The sequence below is a fragment of the Buteo buteo genome, chromosome 4 (assembly GCF_964188355.1).
Source record: "Buteo buteo chromosome 4, bButBut1.hap1.1, whole genome shotgun sequence".
NCBI lineage: Eukaryota > Metazoa > Chordata > Aves > Accipitriformes > Accipitridae > Buteo > Buteo buteo.
Window position 1 is genome coordinate 10,597,105 of NC_134174.1, and position 15,236 is coordinate 10,612,340.

Below are 15,236 nucleotides of genomic sequence, written 5' to 3' on the forward strand. Positions count from 1 at the left end.
TTACTTAGCAATTGTGTCCTTAAAAAAGCAGCTTACAAGCTCCCTGTGCTTTGCACATCTACTATAGATTCTGTGCCCTCCTCATTTTTCCGGTAGCCTTGGCCAAATTCAATACATACTTATCTTTCTATTTTTCATGGTCCTTAAATATTCTATGGCATTTTGTCTTCTGGAAATATCACATTAATATTTTATAGAATAATAATTATGCTATAATAATGCATATGCATTTCCAGTCAATGATAATGGGCTGCAGCATATCTCAATTGTATTGGAAATCAGTGGAGCTGTTATAGTAGTATTATACTAGTGTTTACAAAAGCAGAACTGATCTCAATGTCTCCTGCTCCAAGAAATTTCTCTCTAACTTTTTATTTTTTTTATACTAAGTAGTCACTGACCTAGTTGCTCACTTAAAACATGGTACGTCATATCAAAGCAAAAGCCATGCCAAATAGCATCCAGATGAGAGCCTCAGAGTGATAAGACTCTGCTCCATCTCTCTATTTCTTTGTGTAATGTTTTGCTAGGGATTCATGTCTATATAAGATCTATATCTAAATTGGAGGTTAGTATAGATGCTATTGTAAGTTAGGCTATGGTTTTGACTGGGGCATTCATCAAAATAAAAGTGCTTGCCTTACCTAAGTATTCGGTACCGGTCTAAGTGATGCTAGTTAGTCTCTACATACTAGAGAAGTAGAAAGTGGAAAACAAATTAGTCTTTAGGCTACCCCATCATTCCACCAGTGTGAACCAGCACAGGAGGCATAATTCACAGGTGATAGAAACCCAGCAGTAAATTAACTATTCCCTGGGCCAGGGAACAGTGAGGAAGCAGAAAATGGTGCTTTGTAAGAGTTTCCTTATCACGATATATCCTGAGACTGTGAATGGTATTGCACAGCTTAATCTTTATTCCTTGTTCTGGAATGCAGCTAGAAAGGCTAGTCAAGAGAAAGAAAATGAAATTGTTTGGTTTTAGTAAATGAAACACTTGTGCTTCTTCATTTTCTTGGTAGAGATGCAGGTGCCCACCATTGAGAAGTCCCACAGCAGTCCAGGGAGCTCCAAATCTTCCTCTGAAGGACATCTACGCTCTCACGGTCCATCTCGCAGCCAAAGCAAAACCAGCGTCACTCAAACTCACCTTGAAGACGCTGGGGCAGCCATCGCCGCTGCTGAAGCAGCTGTCCAACAGCTTCGCCTTCAACCAAGTAAAAGACGCAAATAAATTCCTCAGCATGGCAGCTTAATGTTCATCTGTTGCCTTTTTCCCTGCTGTCTTTCCCTTTTTGGCTATTTTTTTTCTGTTCTTGGCACACTGTGCTCACTCTGTTCAATGTCTTTCTTTGTGTGCCTGTGTGTGAATACATATAATTACAATATACTCTTGTATTTAGAAGTCTTTTATTTATTTATTTATTTTAATTTATACAGACTGCAGTGAAACTGGCTGTTTCTCCATCAGTCCCTTCACTCATGGTCCATGATGTTCCATGGTCATGCATGACTCACGGAGAATTCCATTGTGTGGTGGTGTTTTGATGTCAATAAATAACTACCAGTCAAATAATCAAAACCTGCAGAGATGTGGCTACCAGCTCCTCAAGTGGTACACAAGTACTGAGAACACATTAACAAGATATATTTATAAGTAGTAATCAGGAAGGACAGTGCTATATACACAAAAGAAGATTTAAAGGTAGATAAAAGTTTTTTAACTACATGGCTGAGATTTCTATTTTTGAAACATGACTGTAAATATCTAATTTTTTTTGGAAAGGAAATATAAGGCAACATTCTTAATATCTCGGATAAGATCATGTTAGTGATGAGCAGAACAGCAATAGACAAAAACATTAAACACATTAAATGAAAAATCATTAAACACACAAAGCCATTAACAACATCAGATTTCAACAGTGTTATCAAGTTAGCAAAGTCAAAGGGAGTTGAGAGCTAAGTCAGGTGTCATAATCAGTTCGATTTTTCTAGTAATTTTTGTGCCATGGATTGATTAAGGGTCAAGATAGATTCCATCTGACAACTTTAAGTAGACTCATAAATTAAAACTTTTCCATTCAAAAGGATTGCTCTCCAGAGTGCACTTCAGACCAGTATCTGATTGCTAGTTGAGGGTTTAGTTGATGACAAATTAAAACTCTCTGACTATGGAGTCATTGTGTTTGTCTTCAGGATTTGTTGGTATGCCATAAACTTACCATGGTATAATGCAAAAAATGGGGGAAAATTATTTCCCTTGTCTTCACCATCATTAATAAAGAAACAGCCAGTTTTAATACTCTTTAATGCTGTGCATGTGGTGTCTCTTTGGTGTTTGAAAACACTACTTACTTAAATACAGAAAAAAAACACTTCTGTTTGCATGAATAACATTTAAGCTGGTTCCATCTGAGGATACATACTCTGGGTTTCCATTTCACCCACACTGCCACAGCAGCACATAAAAGCGGTCAGTCTAATCATGCCAGGAAGCAGCACAGACACAGCATAGCAGGAGTCCTCCCTATTCAAAGAACTCAGTCTGACAATCTGCCTCCACCAGCCAATGACAACAAAGACCAAAGCCAACTAGCCCTCAGGAAAGTGATGTCTGATGGACCAGTCAAGCCTGAAGGAGGTGAGCAGAAAGACATGGTTAAGAAACCAACCACATCCCAAATCCTTCTTATCATGTCTACTAATTCATTGCAATATTTAATTATTTATTTTACCCCTCCATTAAGTGCTGTAAATGTTAACATGAATCAAGAACTCTGCTTGATTTTTCCACATCAGCGCATAAATCCATAATGAAAAACTGTGCTAAGAAACATTACGAAACAACAAACTTGTGCACTTCCATTCCACTGGAGGACTTAGACTTCTGTTGAAAAATGGTATAGTTTTGCTCGTGGTGTTGCCTAATAAAAAGCATGTATCCAAGCTGGTCTGCTTAAGCATGATTGAACATTTCTTGTAGTGTGACAAAAACCTAATTGCACATCTTTGTTTCTGGAATTCTAATTGGGACATTAACAATTTCTTTTTCCTCTCCCAACATAGTTGTTATGTCAAAAGTCATCAGCATAGATAATTTTTCAAACTGCCAGTGGAAAGGAAAGGAGTTTTGATCCATGTATAGCTCAATCTTTTGATAACTTTCCTATCAGCCTCTTAAAAAAATTATTTTCTACCTGTAGGCACCTGTACATCAAACCTAAATACATATCATCAATTTCTCCCCTCATCACAAATAAAGAGCCAGAATCTCAATTAGTTCAAATTGTCCCTGTTCTTCTGACTTCTGGAGCATTTTGTTTATTTCCATAGAATCTGAGGGATTATCCTAATAAACTTATAGACTGGACTCCCAGATCTTCTCTTGTGCTGTAATCCCTTCCCAAGCTCTCATGATTCATTGAAGTTTTTTCTGTGGACACCATCGCACACTGTGGACAACACAGTCTGGCTGAGAAGGTTGTAGGAGGGAAGGAGGGAATGATACTTCAAACAATATACCCTGAAGGCAACGAGTCATTAAGAGAACTAGCGTGATTTTAAAACAGCTAATTAACAAGGGCAAATTTAACAAATAATTTTAAACATTGTATGTAGAAATAACAAGTTGTTTCTTATTAGAGCCTTAAGAAGTCTTCCGTAAATATATCTATCTACACACATATTGTCTTACTCTACAGCTCAACTCCAGAGACTCAGTTCAGGCAGAGGCCAGAGGATTTCATGGTACTAGTTTAGGCATCATGACTGAAGGGCCCATCCTATTCCTGGGTTGTATACCACAGAAATCTAAATAACTCATGATCTTTTGATCTGTCGTGTCTGTAGAGCTTTATCATTAAGACTTTAATCTATGATAACTTTTGGCATAGACAAGCAATGCTAAAACCTTTTGCTTGTGATATAAGGTTGAAACAAGGTTCACATACACTTTTATGATAAGGAAATATAGCTAGGCTGTTGGCTTCAAGTACTCTTGCCACTGAACATTTATGCTAGGTTCTTTACTTTTAAAATTGCAAAAAGGATATGTATCAATATGCACTTGGTTCAGCAATATTAGAAGTATCATAGAGAGTTATGGGAATAAGAGTCCACATTAATATCATTAATATATAAACAAGGTTAAATTTACTACGAAGAGACAAGTTACTTTTGTCTTTTTACTTCTGACAAATATACGTAATGCATGGTCACCTACACAAAGTTTGCAAGTCTGGTTTCAGATCTGTGAGGAGTTTTGGCTTCTTCTTATTGTACCAAAACTAGTTTGTCCTAATTTATTCATATGAGGTGGGCCAATAACTACCATTTTCAGGTTAATGGATCTCATGTGTTTCAGAAGGAATAAAAAGCAAGATCAGTTTATTGCAGTTTTGTGGAGTACGTAAGTAAAACAAGAAGAGACTATGACCTTGGATAGAAAAAAACCTCCAAAGATGCTCAAAACAGCTTTCAATTTATGGAGTTCTTTGCAGGAAGGAGAGGTTTCCCCTGCATTTAAGAAATTCTAAAAGTTCAGAATATTGTGAACAATGAATATTAGAGCATCAGCAATTTGCAAGTCCATTCCTACAGGGATGCTGCATTGTTGTCATACCCACCCCCATTACAGCCTACTTTATTGGCACCTGGAAAAGAACCAATTATGAACTGGTTTTATGGACCAGAACAGTCATATTGGCAAGTTAGTAATTTTTTGTCACTAAGTCTCAAAGCCCTTTATTAAGGAAGCCATTACAGAAAATCCACATCATTATTATTATTGTTGTTATTATTATTGTTATTAATTATTATTTTTATTATTTAACACAGCTATTTCTTTGTGAATTTATCAGAGAACAGCACCTCCTAGAACAACTGTTTGTTTTTTCAGCCCAAGCACACAAGATGGTAGTAATCTAGCAAGATTTCCACAAGGGTGATGGGAAAAATTCTATGCTGTGAAAGATCATCAGTTCTTCTCTAAGAGAACCCTCAGAAAGAGTTTCCTCCTTTAACCTAGTCTCTCAACAGCTTCTTTTTTTTTTTTTCCTTGAATTGAATTGGCACTTGAAAAAACAAAACAATACAAGAACCCTCAGTCACTCTTAGAATGCCCCAGAGAAATCTTTCTCTACTTCTGACTCCCAGGACCTCCTTTTCTGTTCAATGTATTTTGTCAGTTATTAGTTGTATGTCTGATGGAAAGTAAAAATGAAATCATAAACAAAAACAGCACCCATGGTATACATATTATATTTTATGAATGCAAAGGACTTGCATTAGTTTAAGTTTATTGGACAGAGCTACTTTTGTATTCATTTTAAACAGTAAAAAAATGTATTTTAATCAATCTGGTTTAAAATTAAGGTAAAGCTACAACAGAAAACATTGGTCTTTGTTCAGCACCTTTGTAAAATCCAATATTCAACTACAGCATTTAATTAAAAATAAACCCCGAAGTATAATTTTCTTGTTGCCCGTGAGAGATAAGAATGTGATCTGCAAAGAAACCAATTGCATAATACACATTCCCATCACACCCCTCAGAGAGGAACAATAACATTTCAGAGCCAACTCTTTGAAGGCAGAAGTTGCAAGGGATCCAAGCCAGAGGGAGGGAGCAGTGCCTAGGTTTGAGTTAATTTGATTTCGTTTTTGTGAAAAATCTGAATCGTTGCCAATTACACATTCACATAAAAATAAGCACATTCCTTTCAACATAAATCTGTGTATTAGAGTTTATCCACCAGATGAGTCAGTTTTAGAGATAATGTAGATCAGTCCAACTCCTTTTAAGTCAGTAATTTTTCCCACAGAAGGATCTTTCCATTATATGGAATTTTCTTGGTAGGTCACTTATGTTTTAAGTATAAGAAATTATTTTAGCATTCTTCAGATATTTGAACAGTTAGAGATTTTCTGATGAAAATTACCAGTGCTCTGGATATATGTATATGAAACAGTAGGTGTATCTTCAATATAGTTATTTACTGATTTTATATAAAAGGCTTTTTCAAAGACAGTTTATAGTTTTAAAAGAATGAACTACATGCTTTAGTTTTAATAACTTTCAAAAAACTGAATAAGACAAGTTCCCTTCAGTGTCTGTGTGAAGTAGAAAGGTGAACCTGCTCTGCCTCAGTAGAATAGAGAGTGTAGTTTCCAGTGAAATAAGACATTCAGAGCACAATAAAAAGATAGTGTTCACAATATAGTCATCATTTATCTATGTAACTGGTCATTTTTTTAAATACACAGTTTTATAGGGAGCTGTGGTCTCTACTTGGGTGTAGCTTAATGGGTAAAATTCAATGGGCTTGTCCTTATTTGCAGAGGAGGAGGTGCCAGTTTTGCCCCCAAAGGTACAATGATTGTAAAATGAAAAACCAATTCCTTTATTACATCACAATAGCAAATGGTCAACAACAACAACAACAAATTTTATGACCAAAGAAGAGAATTTCTAGAAAATTATTTTGATTCTTCCTAGGATCTTTGGAGAACAATAAATTAATATTTAAATAACTCAGTAGGTGATTTGAAGCCTGAACATCATTGTAGGCCTATGCATTTTTCTACCCTTTCTAACGGACATTTGTGAGAGAGAAGCTACAAGTCAATATGCTGTTGCTTGAACATGATATGATGATGGATGCCATATGCACCTCCTTTTTTATTTGGCACACATTAAAAAACCAACCAAACAAGCAAACAACCTGCCAGGAGAAAAGCACTGCTGTACTCTTGACCTGAATTAGTTAGCAAATGTTAAAGATCTAGAGAAAATACCATGTGTTTCTGTTAAAGGTCCAAACATACCTGTTAAATTACCATTTAAGGTAATACAAACAATGTATTTCTACAGCAATTTCTGTCTAGTTTTCCTATATTCTTTTACTCAATAATAGAAATGGTTTTTTCAACCCCAAACCTCTGGGAATTTAAAATCACAACACTTTCCGAAAACCTCCAAATCTAATGCATGTACCCAGAACCGATTTATTTCTCCCATCTCACAGAGAACATTTCATATTTTACATTATAAATTTTCCATCATGACACAAAAGCTTTTCTGTGATATCCTAAGAGGAAACTACTTTCCAAATAGCTGTGTGTCAAGTGATTTTACTGGTTAGAGGGAGGTCTACAATCAGAGTTAATACTGTTAGCTAGAATATCTAGGGTAGACGGACTGTGCATCAGCATTTTTACAATTGTACCCAAATAAGCCAGTCAATTTACACCTCTCAAAGACCTCCAGTTTAAAACACTTTAGTTCAAAAGGCAGCATAGCTGCTTTTAACTCCTGCAGTCCAACAACTTTGACAACAGTTCACTTAAGTGTCAGCATAACAGGTTAAAGCTACACAGAAATGTGATGTGATGTATATACCAAGATATTGCTAGCACTGTAAAATCCATGATACAGGTCTGAGCCAGCACTGTGTAATTTCTAGCCACTTAGCTATAAGAAATTAAAATCGACAGGAATTTTCCTTACCACTAAGTTCTATTTACTGGCATTAGAAGCAATGTGGAGTGAAAGGAAATTGATTCCTAGGTTCTATAAATCTTTTGAATTGGATATGATGATGGATTTAAATACCTGCTTATTTGGGGTCCCTTTAGGTCTATACCCATTTTCACACTTTTAATAGGCAATGCCATGTTTTAATTTCCTACAATAATTTAGGAAGTTTCCTTCACACTTTAAATAATTTACTGCCCAAAGCTGTTTTATGCCTAACTTCACTAGTCTCTTAATTTCCAAGTTAAATGGGCCTTCATATTGCTACAGATAACCCATTTCCAAGAGTCATTATCAAAACAAGAACAATTTGTCCCCACTCTCTGCAGATAGCAATAATCTGAGATTGTCTTTTGAGTCCCGTTTCAGTCTAATAGCTGGCACATTTTGCTTTGGCTATTCCTGCTATTTACTCTTCCACTCTTTTAAGCTGACACGTAATTTCAGGAAATTGCTCAGATTCTTCATTTGATAACTCTTATTTCAAAAGTCTATTAGATGGTAGCCTAACCCTATGGAGCACATGGAAGAAAATTATTTCATCAGGATTGCTTTGCTCGGTAAAGAAAGGCCATCACCACAGTTTAAGATGAGTCCTGTTCTGCCATTACTCACTGCAAATGGTAAATTGCTCTGTAAAGAGTTGTGTTGAAATTTCACAAAATATCACTGCTCAGCATACAGTCAAAGCTATGTCTAATATACAAATGTGGCTGAAATGGGTGAGACCATAGTCTAAAGTACTGTTCAACATGAGGAAGAGTGAGGAGAAGAAACTATCAGAACTGACCTGAGGTATTTGTCTTTGGTCACTACTTTGTTATGGATCCCCATTCTGTTGCCAGCTCACAAAAGATGCACCTAGCAGTCCCAAAACAGGGTTTTACACTGCAGAACCTTACAGAGCAAGCCTGAGCAGCACTTGCTTTTAGTGCTAGCAAACCCTTCATAAAAACAGGTAAACTGGCATTTGGAGGCAGATGGAGGTTGGAGCACTTGAAGCACAAGGTGACTGAGAGTGAAGAGTGGACAAGCTTCTGCCAGAAGAGTCTGGGTGTGACATGCCCCGTCTGTTGGCCAGCGGATAACTATCCAAAGCAGATCAGTGATTTCACCTGCTCCCTTGGGCTTGCATCTCTTTGAGAAGACTCAACATGATGCTATCAGCCCTTTTGTTTTTGTCACCCAGGGTTTCTCACAAGGCTGCCAGTTATAGAGAGCTTTTTTTTTTCCCCAAGAAATTAGAGGCAAATTCTCAAAACTTAATCCTGAATGCATACTCAAAAACATTTTTCCCTCCTCCTGTTTGGTTTACAAATGGAACTGTCTTTCCTAGTGTGCTTAGACAGATGTATTTTTGCTTCTAGACAGATAGCTGAAAAGGGGAACATCTACAATTTAATCCCCAGGAGTAAGTTCTGCTTGAGTCTGTTCTTTTATCCACAGGAACCACAGAATAGCATAGTCCAATTTTTCAAATTTAAGTCTTTAAAAAAAAAAGTCCATTCACTGTAAAAGAATGGCTGGAGTGGCTGACAGCGCTGGATTGTTTCCATTTTGCTGCTGACTGATTTGACAGTTCATGGCTATAGGTCTTGTGTGAATTATCTATCTCCCTTATGTTAGGTTTTAAAAAAGCATCCACTCTGTTGTAAAAACAGACTTTTCTGAAAGATTAAGTGAAATCATATGGCTTCCATTCTTTCCTTCCTTATTGATTTTAATATGGTGTTTTCTTTACACTGAGGCATGAATTACATGTTTTCCTTGGTTATAAAAGTTGATTTTCTAACTGAGTCTATAAGCCAAAGCATAAACAAAAGCACAGTTTTGCCATAGATGCATTCAACTAATATCATGATAAGAATAAGAATAATTTAAAAAAATAAAAATTAAAAAATGGAGCTAAGGTGAGGTCAGCACTAGCCTCAATTTTCTTGACTCAACAATTCTTTTCAAAGAATGCATAAGGGAGTACGTGGTCAAATATCATTGTGTTGAAGGAAAAGTCTTTTTTTTTTTTTTTTTTCTGTAAACAGGACACAGTACAAAAGGTATCTGTCTAATCATTATAATTTTTTTCTTGGGAAACCCTGATCCTACACTAGGGATAACATTATGATCCACTTTCTTAGAATCTGAAAGAATTACTGTAAGCAATCAAGAACTCTTCCAACTCATTTATGTATTATTCACTAGAAAGGTTGAACTGAAACTTTTGCTCATGCCAGCCTGTACCACAGCCAGTAAAACAGTATCACTCAGAGACAGCATTAACACCACATTGCTTGCTGTTAAATGTGATGTGTCTACCCATCAACACACCTTCCAAGTAGAGAATATTTCATCTCATTGGGGGAACTAGCCACTAAAATAGGATTAGCAGATGAAAATGAAATCAAACTACAATAAATTTATATAATAGGAAATTCTGTGCACTATTTCAGAGGAACTAGCCCATATTAGAGTTCTAAACTTTCATTTCCTATTTCTATTCTTCGTAGTTCAATGGCTGAACAGCCCAGACATCGCTGTTGTTGCAATCCTTTAAAAGTACCATAAACTGCATAAAAAGTTCATGGAGAATGGGCTGGAGGGGGGAAGGGTTATCTCCTCTCTCCCAGAAAGAGGCCAAATGATGACGCTGGGTAATGATCTTCAGTTCAGCTTAGTCTTTTCCATCTGCCACATCCTGAAGAGTCTTTTCTCTAAAAATGGAAAGATTTCAGCATCATATGTAGTTGACAAGAAGACCTTGCCTATAAGAAGTATTTTAAAAGTTTACTAAGCTTTCTAACAGTTTCTAAAATTTGTTTTGGTTTTGGTTTTTTTTCTAACGAGGAAATAATTTGGAAAACCAAAGGGCAAGGAAGCAATGAAAGATAGCTCTTCCATACTCTGGATACTTAATACTCAAATGATGGCAATTGCCTTTGCCCAAATTCCTATTCAAATAAATGTAGATTTAAGTAAAGCAAGGCCGCACCTTGTAGTATCAAGCACCTCTGTGATACCAGAAGAGAATATCCAATCTTTGGGCCAGAGTGAATCCATACAAAACTATTCAACTCTCTACAGACAAAACCTGAGAATTTGGGCATTTTCTAGCGTAGGCAGCTGTAAGCAGAAGCTCTGTAACTCAGAAGTGAACCTCCCCTAATCTCACTTTAGTTACTTGTCCTTTATGTGGATAAGAACCCAAATGGCCAAGAAAGGTCCAATTGTTCTGACACTTACAGGGCTTCACAGACCTAACGCAGGCTAGTAAGACTAGAGGAGTACCACCTGAAGTCAGACTTTCCTGTTAAAGTTCCTAAGACAACATTTGCATTTGTTCAAAGAGAAAGAGTAAGACTGCAAATGAATGTATAAACTAGTCCCTTGCACGTGAGATCAGGGAATAAGTTCTAACTCTCAACTTAAGGTACAAACCTAACCATGGTTATTCTAACTCTCTGACAAAATATTTCCTGGCAGCAGGCATCACCACATCTTCAGAACTTGGAAGTTTCCTATATAACCACCAGCAGAAGCTTAGAGGTCTAGATTTATTTGTAAAAATATAGATACAAAGAAAATGTGGGCGTCTCATGAGTTATGGAGTTCTCTGTGTCGACTCTTAATTTGTCACAAAACCAGCTGTAAATCTGTTGGTGGATTTCATCTCCTGTCACAAACTGACGTTGTAGTTCATTACTTTCATAGAGCAGACAAGGAAAAAAAATGTAGAATTTTCAAAATCCAGTCATGAATCTAAACTTGGATCCATTATAACTATTCACCAAGAGATCTTAGGGGAAAAAAACATCAATACAGAAAAAGATGTAAATTAGGCAAAACAGTAGAGAAACTAAAAATACAGCATACTGAATGTATCATCAGGATACAGCTGTTTTGATTATAAATAGATGTAGCAAAACTTCTAAACCATTTATAAAGGCTTAATTCAAGCTTTTCTGCCTTGAACTGAATTCTAGGTTCTTACTGGGTTTAGAAATCCACCAGTAAAGATATAAGAAATTACTTCAGGCACTAGCTTTTACAGCAAAGTCAATAAAAATAAGACCCCACATATGAACCATCCTTTTGGCCGCTTATGTTATGGTGGAGATATATGCTACACTAAGCAAATCCATGCCTAAGGGAAGGACTAAAGACACTTTTTTGTGCTGGTACAATACTGTCTTGGCTTCCATGGATTTTGCAGATGTGTGACTTTCCCATTGTCCTCACCTATGAGGCAGTTGTCATGCCATGGCAAAAAAAAAAAAAAAAAAAAAAAACAACCTAAAGAAACCCTCAGAATCCCAAACAACAAACATCAGAAGTCATAGAGGTCACACAAACACTATGAGAACTGAGGTTATGGAGTAGTTTGGGACAGGCATGAGATAGTCCCAGTTCAGGCTGTTGACTACAGGGCAGCTGGCAGTAATGCACCGTAAAGGAGAGCTTGACCTCGCTTCTCTGACATCTCACTCCTGCCCAGCATTTCCCAACAGAGCTCGCTGTTTGTCACCTTAGTCATAGGAATTCACTCACAGTACCACGAACTGAAAGTAAGAGAGCAACCGCTGCTCACAGGTGCCCAAGCAGGGCACACTGCTGTCTTCTGGCTGTCTCTGCTGGAGAAAGCAAAAAGGTGGCCTTCTCGCCAGATGAGATACTGAGAGTATCTGCTAATGACATTATGATTTTGCAGTTTATTAATTTGTATCAACATCCAAGAAGATAGCCTTTGATCAGTATATAAAATCATGAAATAGAGCTAAAGAATATTCTTGGCTGAAAATAATTTAGACCGACAGATTCCTTCTGTGGCTGTAGGCAATAGAGAAACAGAGGAGGCTGACAGAATTTAAAAAAAATAAAGTTATGTGACAGCTCAGCTTAGCAGTGAAGAACCACTTTGCAAAGTCAGAGTTCTGTCTTAACTCACAGTTTGGCCCAAGGATTGATCATATGTGAATTGTTTCATTCCTCTCTTCTAGATTCAATTATTAATTTGTTTTTGCATTATGTTTAAAGAGTCACACTCAGCTTCCTGGTCCCACGTGAGGCAGCAGGCTGCTGTCTTCACTAAAAATATTATTCAGTCAGTCGGACATAAATAATATTGGTTGCCAGTATAAGGCAAGACACTGTTGGGGCTCTGGCTCTTATTTGAAGTAATTTCCATTTAGATATTTGATTAATTTCTTCTTTAAAGAAGAATCTCTTTTAACTGCTTGCATTAGAATTTCACAGTTCACCAAAATAACATAAAACTTCCTTAAGTCTTCACAGGAAAATAACTTTACAAAAAAGTATTTTTTGTCTTCAGTATATATGCTCAGTCAGTTGCATAGATGAAACATGTCAATAGTAGGTGTAATAGAGGACATTTAACAAAAAAAATTCAAAAAATCTGTATTAATATTCCCAGACAATCATGTTATTCAATATGAGAATAGCTACTCTACTGTTCCTGTATTAATTATTATGTGTAATGTCACTGTGTCCTTTTTTGTTTATATTTCTCAACTTGCTAAAGCCTGAATACTGGAAGATTTGTTCATGCAGTACAATAATATCCAAAACACAAAATAAGGCATCTGAAGTAAAAATAACATATGCTGGTGTGCATTTTCTACACCAAATGTTCTTAAACAAGATTAGGGCATCTCCTATCAAAATATGTGCGTTAAAATTCTAGGCATGTAGTAAGAGAGATCCAGATGGGTAGAGGCAGTTGAGAAATATAATGCAGTAGCTGTGTTATGTCTGAAGAGGGGTGGAGGTCTTCATACAGTCTTTGTGACTGTAGATGGTGTACTATATTTCCTTTCCTTTATATTTCCTTTCAGCTTGCTCTCCTTCTCAAAATCACCAAATGCAAAGAATGTTTCTTGAGAAATATGAGGAAGGCCCACTGGGACCTTCATTTTTAGAAGATTACCAGATGAAATGTTTCAGATGAATAACTGGTTTTCTGTAGCTTTAATCAGAAAAGCAGTGTTAATCAATGTAACCCATTCTTTTATTCCCTCAGGCTGTTGATTTGAATCATTCTGGAGAAAAAAATGTGGTGGTATACTATTAGGTTTAGAACACCTTATTCTATGTGAAAATAAGCATCATCTGCAAAAGATGATAACGCAATATTGGAATGTAAAGTAAAAAAGTGAAAGTGTTTGCAGCATGTGATTTTGATGAATTACATTTTTTCTTAACGTGGATGATACTGATGTCTTACAAGGTTTTTGGTAACCCGCTGTTCCTACCCTGTACAGCAAGGTCTACTAATCACCGACCTGCAGAAAGTTCTGTCTCCACTGGCTCGTCAGCCAGTAGCTTTGGCAGTGGATACAGCATGGATAGCGAAGGCAGCAGCAGTGCCACAGGAGACAATAATCTATTTCCCATCCCAAGAATGTAAGGCTTTTCCTTTAATATACTATATTCTCCGTGTACTGACTATGTATAACCCTTTCACTTGCCAGTCATTTTCTTATGTAGTTTCCTCTGCAGACTTGAGTTACACAGTAGAATAGCAGCTAACTCAGGAGAATTTCTCAGAGCTCAACTTTTATGCTGCTTTTTTGAGCATTGAATTGTTAATAATCAACCAAACCTCTGCTCAACCTCATGAATTTATGGCTGTCAGACAGGAGAGGTGCTAGTCTCAGCCTTTGATGAAAGTGTGTAGAGGTGGGCTTGAGTTGTGTTTTAAAAGTACAACTTTTGTAGGCCTGAGAATGCTTCGTTTAAGTTTTCAGACTGACCTCCTTCTACAAAGAAGTGTAGTGCAACTGAAATTCAGATTCCAGATATAACCCAACTTTTCCCGAGTTTTAAAGATTTTGAGTAGAATTTCTCTGTTCTTGGTTGGAAAAAGCTTTTGGGGATGGAGTCCCTGTAGGAATTATCAAGCTACTATCAGTGTAATGATCCTATAAAATGATTTAATTTTCAAACATTTTACCCAGTTAACTACTCCACAGAGAAAAGTTTTGCCAGGATTTTTTCCCCTCAACTTTGGTAGCATGCATCTTCATTTAGCAATTTCATTTATATTCCTTTATAGGAAAAAGTAATTTCTCCTGATCAACTTAATGTTTCTGGCCTGAAAATTTTATAGATTGACTGTTCTCAAAATATTAGTTGGTGGTCACTGCTCATTCAGTGTTTGCAATAGTTGTTCCATGTTTTTCTGTGGGACACAATTTTTTGCTTTTCCCTTGAAGTCCTGAATTATTAGTCACAAGAGCTTGATATAATCTTCCTAAAAAAAGCTTGAATAAAGAAAAAATTCATTCTCTAGAACTGTGACATTTCTATGTATTCATCATTTTCTAAAATAAAGCCCAGTGGTATTTCTTTACAGCTTATTAGTAGCTAAAATGAAAATAGACACACATCTAATATCTCAATCTGATCTTCAGAATCTAGAAGGACAATGCAAGCTCAGGTTGTGGGGTGCCAATTGTTTAATCCTCACTGAACTTTTCACTCATGTTGTTCTAGGTTAAAATGAGTTGTACTGACCTGTGGCAAAAAGACAATCTTTAATTGGGTTTGACAATCTCAAAATAAAATTATTTTGCTGTCATTCCTAATGACAAAAGCAAAGATGCATAAAATCTTTGTGCACAGAAACACAAGATGGAGGTCCTAATAGAAGTTTTTAGTTCACATATGCTAAATTTGAGTCTAAATA

The 15,236-nt window shown here is 36.5% G+C and overlaps 1 protein-coding gene across 1 annotated transcript in view; it reads left to right on the forward strand.

Moving 5' to 3' along the window:
• The window catches only part of PCLO (piccolo presynaptic cytomatrix protein), a 364,101-nt gene that overhangs the window by 301,276 nt on the left and 47,589 nt on the right, over nt 1-15,236 (forward strand). Inside the window, exons 20-21 of the mRNA XM_075026698.1 lie at nt 1,023-1,217; nt 13,810-13,951. Coding sequence (XP_074882799.1) covers nt 1,023-1,217; nt 13,810-13,951 — 337 coding nt within the window. The remainder of the gene's footprint in view (nt 1-1,022; nt 1,218-13,809; nt 13,952-15,236) is intronic.